This window comes from Eleutherodactylus coqui, chromosome 10, assembly GCF_035609145.1.
Source record: "Eleutherodactylus coqui strain aEleCoq1 chromosome 10, aEleCoq1.hap1, whole genome shotgun sequence".
NCBI lineage: Eukaryota > Metazoa > Chordata > Amphibia > Anura > Eleutherodactylidae > Eleutherodactylus > Eleutherodactylus coqui.
Window position 1 is genome coordinate 53,568,335 of NC_089846.1, and position 19,787 is coordinate 53,588,121.

The window sequence follows — 19,787 nt, forward strand, 5'->3', positions numbered from 1 at the left end:
TCCCCCCTCTACAACCCCTCACACACATTGCTCCCTCCCCCCTCTACAACCCCTCACACACACACACTGCTCCCTCCCCCCTCTACAACCCCTCACACACACACATTGCTCCCTCTCCCCTTCTACAGCCCCTCACACACTGCACCACCCCCCTTCTACAGCCCCTCACACACTGCACCATCCCCCTTCTACAGCCCCTCACACACACTGTTCCCCACCTCTCCACTCTACTGCCCCTCACATACACACACTGCTCCCTCCCCCTCTACAGCCCCTCACACACACTACTCTCCATTCTACAGACACACATATTGCTCCCTCCCCCCTCTACAGCCCCTCACACACATCGCTCCCCACCTCGCCTCTCCCCGCGCTGTGGTGACTGATAGTATTATAGCGTCCTCGTTTCCCGCTCTAGAACTGTAGTAAGAATAAATCTCCGCCCCTTCCAGTCCGGTCACGTGACCTCAAGACCATGTGACTCTCGTGTTCCCATACCTCCTAGCAGCCAATACACTCTACCCGTTACCATTCTGCATGCAGCGTGTCAGCTTTTGAGTTTGATGAGTCCCCCTGTGTGAAGCAGTGCTGGGGATGTGTAAGCCTAGTGAAGAGGAATTTGTTGTTTTGCACAATGAGCAATCCAATACAATAATCTGAGAAAGAACAGTAATATTGTACCTTCTCTGCTAGTGACCGCTGGCGCCCCCACAGTCCTGGAGGCTGATCATGGAGGCAGCTGGACATCCTGTTTATATGGTTCCTGCACTTCTCACAGAATCTGCTTTCTCACAAGCATACAGGTACAAATTAATCGTAATGAAACCAAACTCGCCGTGTTGTTCCATTTCAGGCAAAGTACTCAAAGTGCTTTTATTTAAATATACGGAAGACGGGATTCTAAGCATTTTGTAATATGTTTCATTAGCCTATTTTTTACATTTTTTTCCCTTCAAAACCCCCTCCTGCCATGCAGCTAGGATGTTGCTATGGAAACCTGTATCCATCTCACTGCATAACAGAAGAGGGCGCTCCAGCTGTGCCTGCACTGTTCTTTCTACTGCAGACACAGCTGTTCAATATATAAAGCAACCTTTATGAATAAAGTGATATATTTTATGACATTTTACACACATATTATACACATATTATACACATATTTCCTGCTGTGCCCCACATCTACACATCTGTCTCCAGCGCTGTTCTTCTCTGGGTAGTGCTCTGTGTATGGGGAAGCTGTTCTATGCCAATGGCTTCTCCCATTCACAGCACGCCCACTTCCAGCGGGACCTATCAGGGCGCTTAAGTGTATTGGGTGTACAGTATTATGTGTCACCACACAATGTACCGCAACCCTGACACTGCATCAGGTCCAGCAACAAGTGGGCGCTGTGTGTGGAGAAGCCATCTGCAGCATAGAAGGGCTTCCCCCCTTCACAGCACCAGAGGAGGGATGGAGGAAAACTGAAACCATTGCATAGTGACATGGCCTGCAGTTACTATTGATTGTTTACTGTGTTACAGCTACTAAAATCACATCCACACTGCTCAGTACTTCTTTAGTGTCCTACATGATGATGTCTGTGTGTGTTACAGGGAGTAGAATCTGCTGTTTTCTCTGTGCACAGTGTATAGAACCACACAGATTTTCTTTTGGACAGCTTTCATAACAGTGCGGTGCTCGGCTCATTTTTGTGGCCCACATTGTATATTCCAGGACTGCTAGTCATAAAATCGCTGTGCAACGCACGAGTATATCTCCTAGTAGGTGTGTATTATAGAATGTGCTCAGATTCCATAAAATGCTTCAGAAATACAAAAGACAGTGACATGAAGCATTCCGTGAAACAGCCCAAGACTTACTGCTAAATAGTGGATTATTCTGCTATGGCAAGGTCAGTTACTTGACTGCAGGCCAGTTGAGCTTGCATTTCACTTGCTGAATGCTTATTAGAAGCTGAAGGCTGCTGCAAAGGGCTGGCAGAGCATCAACAGAAGAGAAACCCAGGTTCAAGACATCAGGTATTCATTAACTACTAAAGAATGTCACCGTATTAAAACGCCAATTTAACTTGTTAAACATTTGACTAATTATACTTGTGGCCTAAAATTGTGAACACTGTGAATGGAGATGTTCTGAGCTCATAACCCTTATTTAAGGTCAACTGCAATATACAACGGCAATTTTCTGTGGGTTTTCTGCATTAGGGCGTCAGTTCCCAGCGATTCTTTCAAGGCTTGTATAAAGAGTCTAACATTGACTTGTAGGAATGCTGCCTTCCAATGGGTGACGCTGCAGAGGTATTGTTCCATCTCCCTTATTTGCATATTACCCAGAGGAACATGAATGGCCTTATAAGTCTCCTCACTCACTCACCTTCTAGGTGCTCTCCCTAAGGAGAAAAGAGCATTTCCGACCCCCATCCCAGGCCTCTCACTAGCCAAGCCTGAAATCTACTGCACACTGATGAGAGGCAAACAGCCTGAAATGTGCAGTACAGTCTGTTTTTTTTCCTCTTTTTGTATTTCCCACACCGTCGCTAAGTGATGACTCGAGTACCCATAGCCCATACGCAATGTTACTTGCTTATGAGCTGCAGGTCGGATGCCTCCATTGACTTCAATGGAGGCTGTCCGCACGGATTCCGCTCCAAAATACAGCAGGCTGTGACTTTTTTTTCTTCCACTCGTGGAATACGTTATTTTTATCAGCGAGTGGGAAGAAAAATTGAAAGTTCATGCCTTTCAATGCCTGTGTTTTACCATGGATCATCCGTGCAGACGGCGAACGTGGAATCCGCAATACAAATCCGGTCGTGTGAGACCGGTCATAGCATATGTTTATCAGCTTTTTCATACTGAGGTTCCAGACTCCTGAACGCTGGTATTTTTAATTTGAATGTTCTCTGTATTCAGACAACAGTTGTCCCGTTTAAAGCCACCTTTAGATTTTGTCGTTAGTGTGAAAAATGTAGGATTTCAGGATTTTTTTCTTTTTTTTTTTAAATATAGATCCTGACATCAAAAATGTAAAAACTCTTGAAAAATATGGTAAAAGTTGATTTATAGAATATGGGAGAGCGTGTCATACGAGACAAGAATTCCACAGCCACTTGTATCAAATGCAGGGAGCCTGTAATGTGTAAGAACCTTGGCTCATGGGTGTCGAAATAGCCAAAAAATGCTACTTTCAGAACTTTTAATCAAATATAATAAAATCGCACCAATTGCTGGAGCTGGGTGATGTTGTTATCAGTATTAAAATTATAGGAAATGCAGAAAGAAAGAAAAACAATTTGTACGCCATTGGTCTTGGGTGTGTTCTGTGCTTGCGTCTCTTACTGCTCCATTTTTGGGACATGTGGGTAATAAGAGATTTTTTTGTTTGTCATTGTTTGTGGGTTCCCAGAAAATAGTCTTTCTAAAGTTGATTCGTAACTTTCTGTATTGAGTATTTAGGTTACTGTAACTTTTTGTTTCTAATATGAAAACCAAACTTGGTCCACTTGTCCTATCAGTGGTGTCTTGTCTCTTGTTTTCCTTACATCTCAGTGATATGATGTTGTATTATATGGAGGGGTTGCCATGTCTGTTACCCAATGTGGATATTGGTACACTATAACCATACGCTCATGTGAGACAGCCCTAATGTTTCTGTGGGAGTAAGCCTGTGGCAGTAGCTTATTTCCTTCTTGCCAATGAAAACCCATGCATTCTTGGCTATGTGTGCATTCGTACGGGGAAGCTCTTATGAGTTTGACCAACCGCTGTCTAAAGAGTGGGCAGCAGCTTCAACGTGATTCACCAATAGGTGGCGTAAGCAATAAAAGTGCCTAACGCGGTGTGAAGTCTAAATATGGTCCTTGGCATCTCCTGACAATGTTCCATCACTTTAAAAGATGGGAAACCTTCTAAGGGCTTGGTCACCTTACCATTACTACTAAAATACTTTGTAAATGTGATTGAGTAACTTGCTAATCTATGAAGCCCTGTCCTACTAGCCTCATCCTCCTGTCCCATCTCCACAGCTCACTCATCCATAAGATGGCTGACTCTGGAGGGACGTGACTATAGACAACACTTGGCCTCCTCCTTAGTAATAACTGGTGTGTAATGGAGTCACATTATACCTTTGCATAGTCAGCCATTCGATGGATGAATGAGCAGTGTGAAGGGGGCAAGGGTTCACGGACTCAGCAGAACAGAACAGTGGAGGAATAAAAGTAGATTGGGTAATCATATTTACAAAGTATTTTCTACTAATTATAAAGTGGCCTTCTCCTTTTCAATAGTCATTCTCTTGATTCCGAGTCACAAATTTGTCTTTCTTCTGTTCCTTTATCACAGAGAGTACTTAGAAAAGGCAGGCATTTTAGACAGTCGTTATCGTGCACAGAAGCTCGACAACGGTATGGTAGCCCTTCCAGTTCTTGAAGAAAAGCTTGATGTATCTATACAAGAGAACCTGTTAGAAAATATAGCCCCTGGCAGCTCTTGTAGGAAAACCTTCATTACTGTAAGTATTAGTCTTCTTATTTGGTTATTTGGTCTGGTTTAAGCTAGGTTTATAATATATTTTGCAACCTTGTTTTTTATATATATATATATATATATATATATATATATTTAATATTACTGTAAAAAATATATTGTCAGAAAAGAATACCAGTATATAGTTGGATGTTGCAACCATTGACTTATTTTTAGCCTGAGGAAGAACCCTGCGTAGGTTCGAAAGCTCTCTCTAACATCATGTATTTTTGTTAGCCATTAAAAGGTATCATATCTACAAGATTACTTGGTTTCTCTTACTGAGAACAATCACATTTTCACTTCCATTGAGATGATAAAAAATAGCTTTACTTACACACAGCCCAATATTAATGCCTACAACTTTTTTTTCTAACACTAATTTTGGTTAACAACCCAGTTGAGTTATAAATCTGTGCGGTGTGTTCTCTTTGCTTAAAGTACCTTTACATGTGGTGATTATCGCCCGAATATTTGCTGTAAATAGCGAATTCGGACAATAGTTGTCCCATGTACACGTGGCCACCGACAGGGCACTGATTGAATAGTAATTCACTTGTTAGAGTTTTTTGTTGTTAGCTCGCCTAAAAACGAAGCAACTATTGGCCGATGCAAACAGCAGTCGTTCATCTATGAACAACTGCCTATTTGCAGTGAATGGAGGCAGCGGCTGGAAGAGATCTCTGGCGCGCTCCACCTCCATTATTGGAACTACTATTGCTCCTGTGTGAAAGCAGAGGAGCCATAGTTTGTGGGGAGTCAATGCGCTGGACAGTCATCCTGTGTAAAGGCACCTTTAGAGATGTAATCAAATCTTGTTGTTTTCAACTATCCAAGCTCGTCGTCAATGCATGTATACAAGTGGAAAAACGGTTGCATTGTGGGTAAATTTAGGAGTCTTGTCTTGAGTGAGTTTTTTTTAATTTTTTTAAAATCAGATCATTTTTAATGACATTATATTTTTGAATACAATTATCCCTTAATTTCTACACATTTATACATGCATAAGTATAATATACATAAATCCTATCATTACACAACATAAACAATGCAATTAATCATAACTATATTTAAACAAATCATAATCTCCCCCCATCCCCAACAAAAAAAGAAGTTAGACTCCTACAAAGAGAAAAAAATAACCTAACTCTTCTCCACCTTCTCACCTCTCTACTAGAGATGAGCGAGCACGCTTGTTTAAGGCTGATGCTCGAGCGAGCATCGGTCTTTTCAAGTAACTCATTACTAGACGGAGCACCATGCAGAGATCTCTCTCACTCTCCCCTCCGCCCCCCCCCCCCCCTTCCCCCACATGGTGCTCGGACGAGTGATCAGTTACTCGAAAAGACCGATGGTCGCTCGAGCATCAACTTTAAACGAGCGTGCTCGCTCATCTCTACCGCACCTTCTCTAAATCCCATCAACTTTTCTACAATACCTCAAGGCACCCAGCACTTAATATGAACTATTTACACTTTTTATATTCCATATGATCTATGAATAAAATTAGAATAGCGCCGTTTCTGTTGAAGAGCCTTTCTCCGTCCAGTCGACCTCCCGTAAATATTCTCAGTTATACCTATGGAGGCTTGCAGTCTGTTATGTGCAGTTTAGGTTATTTTGGGTTTATTTGTATTTCCTGCACTGTCACTTAGCGATAAAGGCTGCCTGCAGACGGGTGGAAATTCCGCGGCGGGATTTCCTGCGGAATTCCCGCCTGTGGAAGCTGGCATAGGATTGCATGTGCTGCGAGCCCCGCACAGAAACGTTACTCGCCGGCTCCGCTCTGCGCATGCGCCGGCTGCCCGACAGCCGGCACATGAAAGAGCCGGAGCTGCGGGGCGCCGGTGAGTACGTGCTTCTCTCTGCAGGTGCTCGGGTCAGGTCCCGCTGCGAGAATTCTCGCAGCCGGATCCGACCCGGCCATCTGCAGGCAGCCAAAGTGGATACCCACAGCGCATACGCAATGTTATTTGCGTATGGGCTGCAGGTCGGACGCCTCCATTGTCATCAATGGAGACATCTGTGCGTATTCCACGTCAAAATAGAGTATGCAATTTGTATCTGCAAATGTGAACGTAAATTTAAAAATGCTGGCATTTTACCACGAATCATCCGCACAGACGGTGATAGCGGAATCCACAATACATATCTGCTCGTGTGAGCCTAGCCTCAGTCTTGCATTTCTGCAGTAACGCTGTCTCACTGTCTTATCACTTGTTCAGCATCTCTTCTGACCTCAGATAAGACGCAGCAACATCAGAAGCTGCCATTCACAACGCGAGAAGCAAGACTGAGCATGTGCGACCACCTTGGAACAATTACTGGGGTGGACGCAGAATTGAAACTGCAGATGGTGCTATTCTATTTATATCCCCTGATAGCCCAGGAATAACTTTTTATAATTGTAAATTAATAATTTTACGTGTAAATACAAAAAAATGTTTATAATTATAGGCTGCATTTAACTATTAACACTATTTTCTGTAGAACAATTCATTTAAAAATGCAGTTCATTCTGCAGGCAGCATGTTATAGGCCATGGAGGACTTGAGGAGGTTGATTGCATAGTTTTGTGGGAAAAGATCCAACATAAGTTGTAATTTATTGATCAAAACGGTTGCTCTTTCTAACTTAGGAGTCCAGGAGGCTTTCCTAATCAGTTACTGTAGATCTTTGTATGTAAAGTCATCCTGGCAATGCTGTCAGTGATTGAATGACACTAACGACGATTTTCTTAGACCTAAAAAGTAGAAAAAAACAAGAGAGAGCAATGGTGCAGATCTACATGTAGAGGATGATTGGAGAGTGTGAATGTCTGAAAACTCTCACATGAATGGGTTCTGCGCAGCTGGGCACAACTCCAGTGAATATCTGATAACTCTGTATATACAATGGTTCACGGTTCCACAAGCTTCAGACTGTGATGAAAGTGTGAAGGCATCATTCAAAAGACCTCAAACCTGCTGTAGAATATGGATACATGCCAGACAAAAAATTTGCCAATGACATGCTCTGCGGCGGGGAGGGGCCAAAACAGGCACATCTCAGCGGGGAGGAGCCAAAAACTGGGGTGGGGTCGAACACGATTTTGGTGCTCGTTCGAGTAACGAGCACCATTGAGTACGCTAATACTCGAACGAGCATCAAGCTCGGCAGAGTATGTTCGCTCAACTCTATCCTTTAGTAAAACCAGCGGCACCATGACTATGCCGGGGCATGTATCCAAATGTCTCTATTCAACCGTATAGTGATAAAACAGTACAATGTGTTTCAACCCCTCCTTCGGTCTTCATCAAGGGCAGCCTTTTTATGATGAAGAGCCCAGAAGGGCTTGTAACTAGTGATGAGCGAGTATACTCGCTAAGGCACATTACTCGAGCGAGTAGTGCCTTAGCCGAGTATCTCCCCGCTCGTCTCTAAAGATTCGGGGGCCGACGCGGGTGACAGGTGAGTTGCGGGGGGGAGAGAGGGAGAGAGATCTCCCCGCTCTCCCCCACCGCTCCCCGCCTGCCGCCGGCTCCTGAATCTTTAGAGACGAGCGGGGAGATACTCGTCTAAGGCACTACTTGCTCGAGTAATGTGCCTTAGCGAGTATACTCGCTCATCTCTAGTTGTAACGCATTGCACTGTTTTATCTCCTCCAGGTGATGTTCTTCTTGCCATATATCTACAAAGTGTAATAAGTGTCATTCATACAGAATACTTGCAACATGTAATGATTGATTTATGCCTTGCAATGAATTTTTATATCTTTGATTTTGAGTACTGGAAAGTTATTCTGCATGTTGTCTATATTTCAGAATCCTGTCCTCTCAAAAAAAGGCAGAGTTCAATCCCCAGCACAGAAATTACGCATGGACCTGTGGAACCTGTTGGAAAGCTATGGAGTAACTTGGACAGAAAATTTGGCCCGTGACCTTCCTCACTCTTGGCAGCGGCATGGTGACTTAATTGTTTTGAGAGAAGACTGCTTTTGTGACTCTATATGGAAGAAGTTAGGTATATAATTACATTTTTGATGTGTACGGCAATAAGGCTCAAATTTAAAAATCAGAACTACAACTATTACTTATACATTTGTAGGTGATGAACTTTGGTCCAGTGTAGCATGCTCTCTTGGAATTAAACGCCTAGCAAAGCAAGGTCATGTGTTGAATGATGGCGTGAGATCACCTAATGTGACTTTGCTACTTGGGGACAATGGTTGGGTAGAACATGTGGACAATGGCATTAGGTAAGTATCGTGGCAAATTAAAGTTAATTTTAACATTTTGCCATGTCCCGTTCGCTTTCATTGTCTCATGATTTTCACATTTGTCTGCAGATACACTTTTGATGTAACAAAGTGCATGTTCTCAGCTGGAAATATAGTAGAAAAACAGAGAGTGGCAACTCTTAGGTGTTCCGAAGAGATTGTTGTTGACCTCTATGCAGGTGAAGTATGCTATTATTCTTTTTTACTTTCTTTGTTTTGCATTGTAACGCTTGAAAAAAATGGCCCAGATTTGTAGGATGTGTTAAGGCCCATTTAGACACAACGCTTATTGCTCAAAATTCGCTCAAAAGCCATCTTTTGAGCGATAATCGTTGTGTCTAAGTGTGCCCATATTTCAGTTTTCTGCCTAACGGCGGTTTTCAGTTCTGCTGGAAAACCATCGTTCAGCAGAACAGCTGATGAGCAGGACCGCACGCTGTATTCTGCCCAGGAAGAGCTGATTACAGCTGATAATATTGTTTCAGCTGTTCTCAGCTATCAGCCTGGCTGGCAAACAGCTGATAAGCAGGATGCACTCTGCCTGCTGTCCATGGCCCTGAATTCTCCACAGGGAGTTAGAGATTACATTGTTTTCTTTTAACAGCCAGTGGCTAAACAATGAAGCTAATTACAGTGCTCCGATGTCCTGCTGAGTTCTGCAACAGCTCCCAGAAGCTCATGTGCATGCAAATGAAGCTGATAAAGTACTAATGGCAATTAGTGCCTATTAGTACTTTATGCAAAATGATCGCTGATATTTCAATCTTTTGAAAGGTTATCTGTGTGTGTAAATGGTCCTTTTTCAATTTCCAATGCTTCGAATTTATCAATCTACACATGCCATCAAGGCTATCCCTTGATCTAAACCTATCTCAGATCAATGATATTCAATTTGTAAAGGTTTGGGCTGATTTATCAGTTATCCTGATGTGTGTTAAACATGTATTTGTGGCACTTGCTAATATATCCTTTATTAGTGTGTGCCGCTGCCTTCAGTAATTTATCTTGGCTCCACCATTAATGCACAGTGCGCTTGAGTCCCGATGTACAGGAACTGCACACCTGTAGATGGAAAGTGCACTGTGCATCATAATAAAGTGTTTGCCACATACCCCTCTATCTGTAGCCATCTTATGAATGGAAGTCTGTCTGGAGGGGACATAAGGCTGTTTGAATTCTCCAGGATGGGGCCAGACTCCTCCCTGGTCTTCCAGAAAAAAGGATTGAGTTACCTCATACGATGGACAGCAAAGAGAGGAGAAAAAAACCTATATGACATACAGTGCATTGCGAAAGTAATTAGTGAATGATGGTAAGCATTTTTGTACTAACTCCAAAAGGAGTGAAAGTCATGTACATTGTGTCATGGTAGACACAAAAGTATATAACTCCACCCAAATGTAGGTAGGTAAAGGAGCACAAACCCTTATAGGTACATGACAGATGCCATGGGTGGCAGGCCGGGGATCAACCTAGCTGCAGTGGTTTTTGAACAGTAAACACATAAGGAAGATGGAGCAGCGCCACCTATTGGATGGCAGCATTCCTGCAAATCAACATCAGACCCTTTTACACAAGTCTTTATAACAATGATTGGAAATTGACCAAAAGCCAGAAAACCATACACGCATGAAGTGATGTTCCATCTTACTTATCTGCATATTTCCCAGAGAAGCAAGATAGCCTTATAAGTGCTCTCCTTAAGGAGTGAGTATATCCTTTCCGACCCATGTCACAGGCCTCTCACTAGCCAAGCCAGAAACCTACTGCACACTGATGAGGGGCAGAATCCCTGAAACAGCTGTATATGTACGGCTTGCTGGCTTTTGGTCAATATGGGGTACAGCTTATCGACCTTTTCTTATTTTGTGGTAAGGTGATTTTAAAAAATCTGGAATTCTGTCATTGTATATATTTTTCTTATGTTACTCAAAGTTAGAGATAAATGTGATATTTTGATATTTTATTCTTTTACGGATGTAAGGATACCAATTCTGTTTTTTCGTTTTTTTTGTTTCATTGTTGTTTTTATTGAAGGAATAAGCAATGTACAATTTTTAATGCTGTTGTAGTTGAACATTAAAGAATAACCAAATCTTTGAAAACATTGTTAGTATACAATTATATGAACAACAAAGGATATTTCAGTTAATTTTACATTTTCTCTATAACGTCTGCCTGTCCTGCAAATAGACCGTCGTTATTTAACATTGAAAAAAAACAACAACAAAAAAACAAACCAAAACTTTCTGTTTGTCTGGTTGCAACTACCTACTAGATGTTACTGGGGAAGGAGTGGAATTGTGATTAGCAGGGTCAGGATAAAGGTTAATAGTAGGAGGGAGGGGGTTGAAGGTCAACCATCTCTCCGATCTCCCCTCTCTTCGCCAAGTGTTTATATCTGTTTTCTCCTCATGTCTCCCGTTGGTGACCCTTTTGCTTGCCGAACTCTTATTGCCCTTTCTACATATTTAAGCCACCCCCTCCATGATTCCTGAAAAGCAGGTAATCTGTTATTTCGTACTGCTAAGGCTTTCTCATAAGAGCGATTTTCACTAATTAGTTCAGTGATTTGTTGTAAGAATGTTTTTGTTCTATTGTTTTTGTATGTTTTTAATGAACTGGGAACATGGATGTTTCTGAACTTTTAATATTTTGCCTTTTCAAATTACATTTATGCTTCCTTTTTTTTTTTAACCCTCATGACTTGAACGTGCAATCATGTAATTACTTGTACAGCAGACCGCAGTACCTCAGTAATTGTATACCTCATGTAATTTTATCAGCAGCCTTATGTTAAGTTCTGCCACAGGAAGGGAGTAATATGCTGAATTATATAACATTCCTGGGCTTTGGGCTGTCATTGAACCCATTGGCTTTCTGCGATCACAGGCAGATCCATGGGCCCCTGGAGAGGGGACCCCCTCTGGCCGGCTGCTTACGACGCCACATTCTGCACTGACTGCAGAATTATGCCTGGTAAACGGGCAAGAATGGATATAGCTCCAACAGCAGCATTACCTTCATCTGTCAGAAATGGCTGATACCCTCCAGGTATGAAATGAGCTCAGCTTCCGAGCCCACCTCATACAAGCCATGATGGATATATCACTCATAGGCCATTAAGGAGTTAAAATATAAAATAAAAACCTCTAAATTACATTGTGACTAATGCTAGAACTTAAGCTAGAAGATAATGAACTTGAATAAATAATGGCTGATGAATAATGACATAGTGGGAATAACTGAGACATTGCTGGATTATAGCTAGGACTGAATAGTTATTTTCAGGGTTACGGTTTGCTCAGAATGGATTGTAAGAAGTGGAAAGCGGGAGGGATTTGTCTTTTATGTAAAGTCCTGTCTAAAGCCCACACTATAGGTAGATATATATGTGATGGAAATGAATGTGTGGAGTTTCTATAGGTACACATACATGGGGGGAAAAAACAATAAAATCTTAAGAGGTATTTCCTACAACTGAACTCATAGAAAATTTGCTACTAAGGAAAACAGATGAAGCATCAAATGAGATGGTTATTATGGGGGTCTTCAACTACCCATAAACTGGGAAACTGAAACCTGTAGCTTTCATAAAGAAAACAGGTTGGTCAATAACTCTAGTCAACAATTCTAAACATTTTTCATGATATGGATGAAATACGTTTTTTTTACTGATTTTGGTTGGCTGAAATCAAATATGACTATTAAAAAGAAGCTCCATATGCAGAATTTTGTGTATTAACAATTACTATATTTTAATATGCATATACAATGCAATATTTACATGTCTTGGAAGTAAATGTCATCATATTTTATTAGATATCAATGTAAAGCTGAGCTTCAGATTGTAAGTTATTACTGCATTTTTTTCTTGTTGGATATACTGTAGAATTAGTGTTAGGTATAAATACCATATTCGTACATCACTGGATATCAGACAAAAGTAGTTTTTTTTTTCTCTTAGAAGTCCTCATCATTAATACCTTTCCTCCATAGTTCAGATATCTTGGTGGAATCTTTCTACTTGTTCTTTGCAGACTGCTCTCACTGTAGGTTGTCTGTAAAGAAATCCAGGGAAGAAAATAGAAAATGTATTTTTAAGGACTTTTGGCACCCAAGTTCTTTATAGTTCTTGCAAAGGTCTTAAATGAGGTGATGGTATCTTTCCTCTTTGTAGTTCCCTAGACATTCCTTGACTACAGATGTGAATGATTGCCGTGCATCAAACTCCCCGTTGTTTAGCTTTTCTATAAAAACAGAATCACTCAGTAGGTTACCTTATCTCCGTTCCAACAAAGATTCAGTCTTTGAATTCTGCATCATTTTATTTTCGGAAATTTTTCCTTAAGTCCAAGAAACCAGGACCAGATTTGTTCATAAAATGTACAAAGTTTTTCATCAGCCCTAGTTTGATATGAAGTGCTAGATAAAAACATCAAAGGGATTAACTAGACAACATTACTCTCTTCAGGATGAAGATTACTCTCTACAGGAATGTACCAATCTTTCTTTTTGTGACCCTACTATAAAAAAATCAGTATTGCCACCCATAAAATTTTCTGTAGCAAAATATGAAAATTAAAAGTAACTAGTGTTTTTTACATGTCTAAAAGTCCCTACCGTATATACTAGAGTATTAGCTGACCCGAGTATAAGCCGAGACAATAAGTTTCACCACAAAAAAATGGAAAAACTTATTGACTCGAGTATAAGCCGAGCTATACTCGAGTATATATTAGGTAAAAAAAAACCTGCATACTCACCTCCCAGCCGGCGTCTGTGTCTGTGCGACAAGCTGCTTGAATTCTCCCCGATATCATTCCCCACTGTCCTCTCTTCTTGGCTCTGTCAGTGCTGTGTAAGTAAGCGCTGTGATTGGATTGAGCACCAGCCAATCACAGCCAGCGCTCGATCCAATCACAGCGCTTACTTATACAGTGCTGACGGCAGAGGATTTGAAAGCCGAGCAAGGAGATGACAGCGGGGAGAATTCTAAAGCAGCTTGATTGACTGTGAATGATCGAGCACCAGCTGGGATTGGTTGACCCTTGATCCAATTACAGCTCTTACTTACACAGCACTGACGGCGGGGGATGACAGAGCTGAGCAAAGAGGACGACGGGGGATGACAGCAAAGAGAATTCACGCAGCCTGCCGCACCGCCGTCGGAGACACAGACGAAGGTTTTTTTTTAAAGCCTTCCCTGACTCTGGTATAAGCCAAGAGGGGCTTTTTCATCATAAAAAAATGTGCTGAAAAACTAGGCTTATATTCGAGTATATACAGTAATAAAAAATTTGGCGTGGCGACCATTTTTATTTTCTGATCTGAAATCTGCATCCAAAAAATTTCTTAAAAACCTCTAAATTGGTTAATGTTGTCCCGCGGATCAGCAGCATATCCACAGTGACAGCTGCGGTTGTGCCACACATCGGATGGCTTTCATTGGCTTCAATGAAGGCGTCCCTGTGGGATCCGCAGGAAACTGGAGCACGCTGCGATTACCTCCCATGCATGTGATTCGCAGGCCGGGAACAAAAAATCACATCTGCATGCTTTAAATAGCCTTGCGGATGCTAATGCATCCCTATGGGCGGCAAGAGGTGCGGATCTCTGCGCGGATTTTATCATTAAAATCCACTCGTGGACATTGGGCCTTACACACCTTAATGCAAATGTGCCTTTGATCTACAAGATATTGGAATAGATCAGTTTCTAAGCTTTAACTTAGTGTGTTGAAAGTTGAGATTGTACCACCCCACGCCAAAGAGAAACTAAAAAAAGTGTAAAAAAAAATCCCAACTTGATTTTATCATTAAAATCCGCTCGTGGACATTGGGCCTTACACACCTTAATGCAAATGTGCCTTTGATCTACAAGATATTGGAATAGATCAGTTTCTAAGCTTTAACTTAGTGTGTTGAAAGTTGAGATTGTACCACCCCACGCCAAAGAGAAACTAAAAAAAGTGTAAAAAAAAATCCCAACTTGATAATTAATAGAAATTGTGGAAAAACTTCTATCTTTATACCAGATATTAGGTTGCACAATGTCTCTCATAATTATTTTCCTTTATGGTTCAAATTATTTTATTGAGTTTTCCAATGCAAGAACTGTTGCCATAAAAAATGATAAAGCCTATTTAAACAGGAAGAAAGGAACATATGTTGCCGGGGTCCCTGGGCTTGCCGTCGATGTCCCAATCCGCCTCACACCTATTGGGCTTCGGCCAAACACCTCCAGGGCCATGGGGCCGGGTTTAGAATATATAAAATACAGGCAAGTAGATGCTGAAACCAAGTACACATAACTGGACAAGGGGGAAGCATAGGTAGGATAGGGTGAGGAAAAGGGGAGGAAGGGTGGGGGTCTATTGCCAGAGTTTCTGATTACTTAACAGATCAGCCAAACCTAAGAGGATATTGCTCCTGTTTGGAGCCAAGTTTTCAAGTCTGTGGAGTTCCTAAATAGAATCCACGCCGTCCAAGTGGTAAAGTTGTTTCGGGTGTTAACTTTGTCTGTTGCGCTCAGATCCTCCATTCGATTTATGTTGTCGAGGGCTTCCAACCACAAGATCCTCGTGGGGGGGGGGGGGAGGGAGGACTTCCAGAGCCTAGGTATCGACTGCCTCATGGCGATGAGAAAAAAATTTAGAATACTTTTTTTGGTCCTTGATAGGGGTCCCGGGATCATGGACAGCAGGGCCACCTCCGGTGAGAGGATCATGCTATCTTTGTAGACCGCGCGTTGTAGAGGAGACACACATTTGTTTGAACTGGGAGAGGGGTGTCCGAATGAGAACATGGTCACAGAGTACTGTTGAACCCTTCAACGAGAGGCTATTGCTGAAGGATATAAGAGAAAGAAAATGGCTAAATGAGTTGTTTATTGGCCCTAATAATATATAACAAACAATTCTGAAAGTGTTCAATTAATAATGTAAATATCAAATAAATTGATGTGAATTTGATTTCTTGGTTGAGATTATTTTTTCTGTCCAAAATGGTGGGCGATAGAGCAATCCTGCTTCCAGATTTTAATTCAACACCCCAAATTTATAAAGTTGTCTGACTTAATTTAAAAAAAAATATATATCTTTCACCTCTGCAAAAATAAATAAGTCCCTGCCAGAAGATCTGGGTCTCCCCTACGACCTAGTGTTTACTGGCTGCAGCAGCCTATGTCCGGGACGTCAAAGGCTACTGCAGCGAATCACAGAGCTCAGCAATTGACTGCTGAGGTCTGTCCTTGACTGCAGCACCCTGTGACGGCCCGGACACAGGCTGCTGCAGCCTGTAAACACTAGGTCACAACAGAGACCGGAAGTGCCGGTTGGGGACTTACGGGGATCCAAGAGAGGTGAGTGTGCCTCTTTATTATTTTTGCACATGGGAATAATGTATAATAATTATTACATAATTTGGCTCTGACATCCCTTTTAAGGCATGAATTTCAGAAGGGAGCAAAAAGATTTTTTTTGTTTTGCAGGTCCTTGTTAGTTTTGTCCCAATAGCCACTGTACCATTGAATAAAGTTAATGATTGGACATCCATTTGGGGGCAAACTCACTTAATGTATTAATTACTTTTGTCAAAGCAATAACCTTTCAACTACAGAGCATCACTGCTGTGTAATTATATATGCATTCATTATTTCAGGTATTGGATACTTCACCCTGCCTTTCCTGGTCCATGCAGGCGCAGCATTTGTTCACGCATGTGAGTGGAATCCCCATGCTGTAACAGCTTTGCAAAGAAATTTGGAACTTAACAAGGTGTCTCACAAATGCCGTATTCATGAAGGTGACAACAGACAGGTAATACAACCAATTGTTAAGACGTCAAGGAAAGTTATATCTTAAACACGTATTGACATGATAGGTGATACAAGTCTGATCGCGGGAGTCTCACCACTGAAATCCCTCTTGATCGCGAGAGAGAAGGGTGGGGTCCCGTATCCACCTCTTCTCGTCACTGCAGGTTTGCTGTGATGTGAGAGATTGAATGGAGCTGCAGTCACATGTGCAGCATTGCTTGATTCATTTTAATGGGGCTGACAGAGATATCTTGAGTGCAAGCGCTCAGTTATCCCATACACTCCCATTGAAGATGAATGGCGTAGCAGCACACATGCTCAACCGCTGCTACACTCAATCTCTTCCTCATTGCAGGGTTCTAGTGAGCCTGCAATGAGGAGGAGAAAGGGCCATTAAACCCCACCCATTCTTGGAATCAGTGGGGGTTTCAGCGATGATACCCCTACTGATCACTTAGCACCTATTCTGTGGATAGGTGATAAAAGTAAATCTTTGCACACACGCTTTAATCTTATTTATGTAACCTAACTTAAAAAAGGTTTAAATTATATTTTTTTATCATTTTGTTTATTAATCTTTTGATATCTAGAACTACAAGTACCCTCTGAACAAGAAGAAATTGGTTTTAAAAATTAAAAAAAAAATCTATATATAATAGTCTTTTCTATCCATGCTCCCCTCACCTGATTGTCTGTCACACTCTGAACATCTCCTATGTATATTGCAATCGCTTCCATGCAGTGCAGCCTCCTGTCTGATACTTATCTGGCAGCATTGTGATGCTGAAATTTCTCCCTGCTCATTTTCTCTATGTTCCGCTAACACTCTCATTATAAGAAAGTAAGAAAGGGGTAAAGCAAACCTGATGTATTTAAGGGTCTGGGGTCTGGTCAGATGTCCAGGGCCCAGAAACCTCAAGGAGCTGAAAAGAGAAAAGTGTGAATGTGTATGAAGCAAGTTTCAGTAGGGAGGCGCTGCCGACCAGATAGATCCACTAACTGGTGGTCAAGTGGAGTGAGTGGAGAAACAATACCGCTGTTTGGGCGCTGCGCTCTAATGAATTTCGACAGATAGTGGGATACAATTATCCAACTTCCCTTTTATTACTGTGTTTCCCTGAAAATAAGCCCTACCCCTATTTTCTAATTGAACCCACTATTTGTTTTTTTGCTGAGGAGTTTACCAGAGTAGCGTATTCAAGGGTTATAGTAAGAGTTGCATGCCTCAAAACACATCATATTTGCTGTTAATAAAAGGAGAAGTCAGATTAAGGGTGACTACCCACTACATTTTTTTTCACTGCGAAATTCGCAGCGTTTTTTTTTTCTGCAGGGGTCTATGGGACTTGTAATGTTAAAATCGCGATCGTGTAAAATCACGATCTGTAGTTTTAATTTGATACTATTTTTGAGAACATGATATTTAGATCACTTTTTATTTCACTTTGGGAAGCAAGTTTGTAGTGGCCAGCGCTTGTAACTGCAGGCACGGCTCCCTCCCTTTGATTTCAATCAGAGCTGTGCCTGCAGTTACAAGCACCAGCCACCAACACTGGATCAACACTGAAGAAGTTAACTACAAGGAATATCTTTTTTTTTCTTTCAAACTCACAATGCTACTGTGAATGTTAAACAAGGTGGACCAGGAAGTTCTCATGCTTATATAATAGATCTTTTCTATCCCTCCAGCTGCTGTTACATGATGTTGCGGATCGTGTGAATTTGGGCCTGATTCCCTCATCTGAAGCTGGTTACTACGTAGCTTGTAGGGTTTTGAAGAAACACACTGGCGGTATGCTACATATTCACCATAATGTGGACTGTTTTCTCAGCAAACATGAAGTGGGCAAGAAAATCATTACTGCACAGAATCTTGAATGTTCACGGAGAACAATCTGGAGAAAGTGGGCAGAGTCTACTGAAGCTGTAATCAAGACTATTTTACATGAAATTCATAACACTGTATGGCACACAAGCATTATACGTATTGACAAGGTGAAATCATATGCACCACATGTGGACCACGTTGTCTTGGACCTTGAATGTCGACCTTTACCATAAATGCTGTAAAGTTTTATATGGCCGTTTTATATGTGTTTCAAATCTATTGTTCACAATTTTTTTATAGTATTTAGCAGAATGGGGAAGAATTCTTTTATTTGTAATGGCATAACAACCTAGTTCCACTCCACAGTCCAGTTTCATTGTTCATGACTCCACTGCAAGCTGAGTGACAGTGGGTGGGTGTCAAAGACAGTAGAGCTAATGGGCGCGATGAGACCAAATGTCCTTCAACCAAGTGCCCCCATCCAGCCTTTCACATTCAAATAATATGCTCCCTCTCAAACCCTGTTAACTGGGTGATATCGCTTTGATTGCGTCATAGTGGATCTAGTGGAAGCGGAAAAAGAGGTCACTACACACAAGTAGTCTCTGAGAGCCTTTTTATAGGCCAAGGGTGGAACCACTTTTAGGGCCTCAGGTGGCAAAACCATTCATCTAATTATGCCGCAACTCTAATCATTAGCATATCTGCCTGAGATGTATTTGCATGCCAACTTTTGCAACTAAATGACAACTCCCTCTAGGCGCTTGATGTTTTTTTTTACAAAGCTTGTAAAAACATTATTAGTGAATATTAAAAAGAAAAAAAACAACCCAAACTTTTTGACATTTTAAACTATTTCCAGTTCTTGGTCATAGCATGAATACCTTCACAATACACTTCCTCTTTATAGATGCACCTCCCATTCACTCAGGTGCAGTAAAGTGATTTAAGCCTTGGTATGCAGATTGATTCAACAATAAAGATATGATACTTGCCAAACATGCTGAATAATACAATATATGCTCAATTATACATCAGCTCTGATTTGTAATTAAGCCTCTTGGATAACATGTATCCAACACTTGTTAAAGTCGGTAGTCTTCGGTTAGGTCTCTCCTGTTTTGTCAGCTGTAGACAAACATATACCGAAAGACACAATTTTGCCAATTGTACTTGGCCCATGTGCTGAATGCATTTCAGTGTATTATCCATAAACCAATTGCATAAAATGTGGAGGAAATGGTAATATCTACTATTGCAATGGATGGGGAAAAAAAGTACTGGAGCATTTTGCCTCCGAGTAAATTTCTTATGCATCAATAAAGGAATGCTTATATTATCCATTTGGCGAAT

General features: G+C 41.4%; 1 protein-coding gene across 1 annotated transcript; it reads left to right on the forward strand.

The window, feature by feature from the left end:
* The first annotated feature begins 510 nt into the window (after positions 1-510).
* Positions 511-19,773, forward strand: TRMT12 (tRNA methyltransferase 12 homolog). The gene is made up of 8 exons (XM_066581008.1): positions 511-598; positions 694-803; positions 4,348-4,516; positions 8,334-8,532; positions 8,617-8,767; positions 8,858-8,967; positions 16,450-16,607; positions 18,296-19,773. Exons 2-8 carry the CDS (start codon positions 730-732, stop codon positions 18,665-18,667), a joined length of 1,233 nt encoding a protein of 410 aa, XP_066437105.1. The 5' UTR covers positions 511-598; positions 694-729; the 3' UTR covers positions 18,668-19,773.
* Positions 19,774-19,787: the final 14 nt, after the last annotated feature.

Bases quoted from the DNA above. Each gene is read 5' to 3' on its own strand.
- TRMT12 (XM_066581008.1), top strand. From the start codon at position 730: ATGGAGGCAGCTGGACATCCTGTTTATATGGTTCCTGCACTTCTCACA. The intron at 804-4,347 runs GTACAAATTAAT...CCTTTATCACAG, and splicing joins GCTTTCTCACAAGCATACAG to AGAGTACTTAGAAAAGGCAG. The intron at 8,768-8,857 runs GTAAGTATCGTG...ATTTGTCTGCAG, and splicing joins CATGTGGACAATGGCATTAG to ATACACTTTTGATGTAACAA.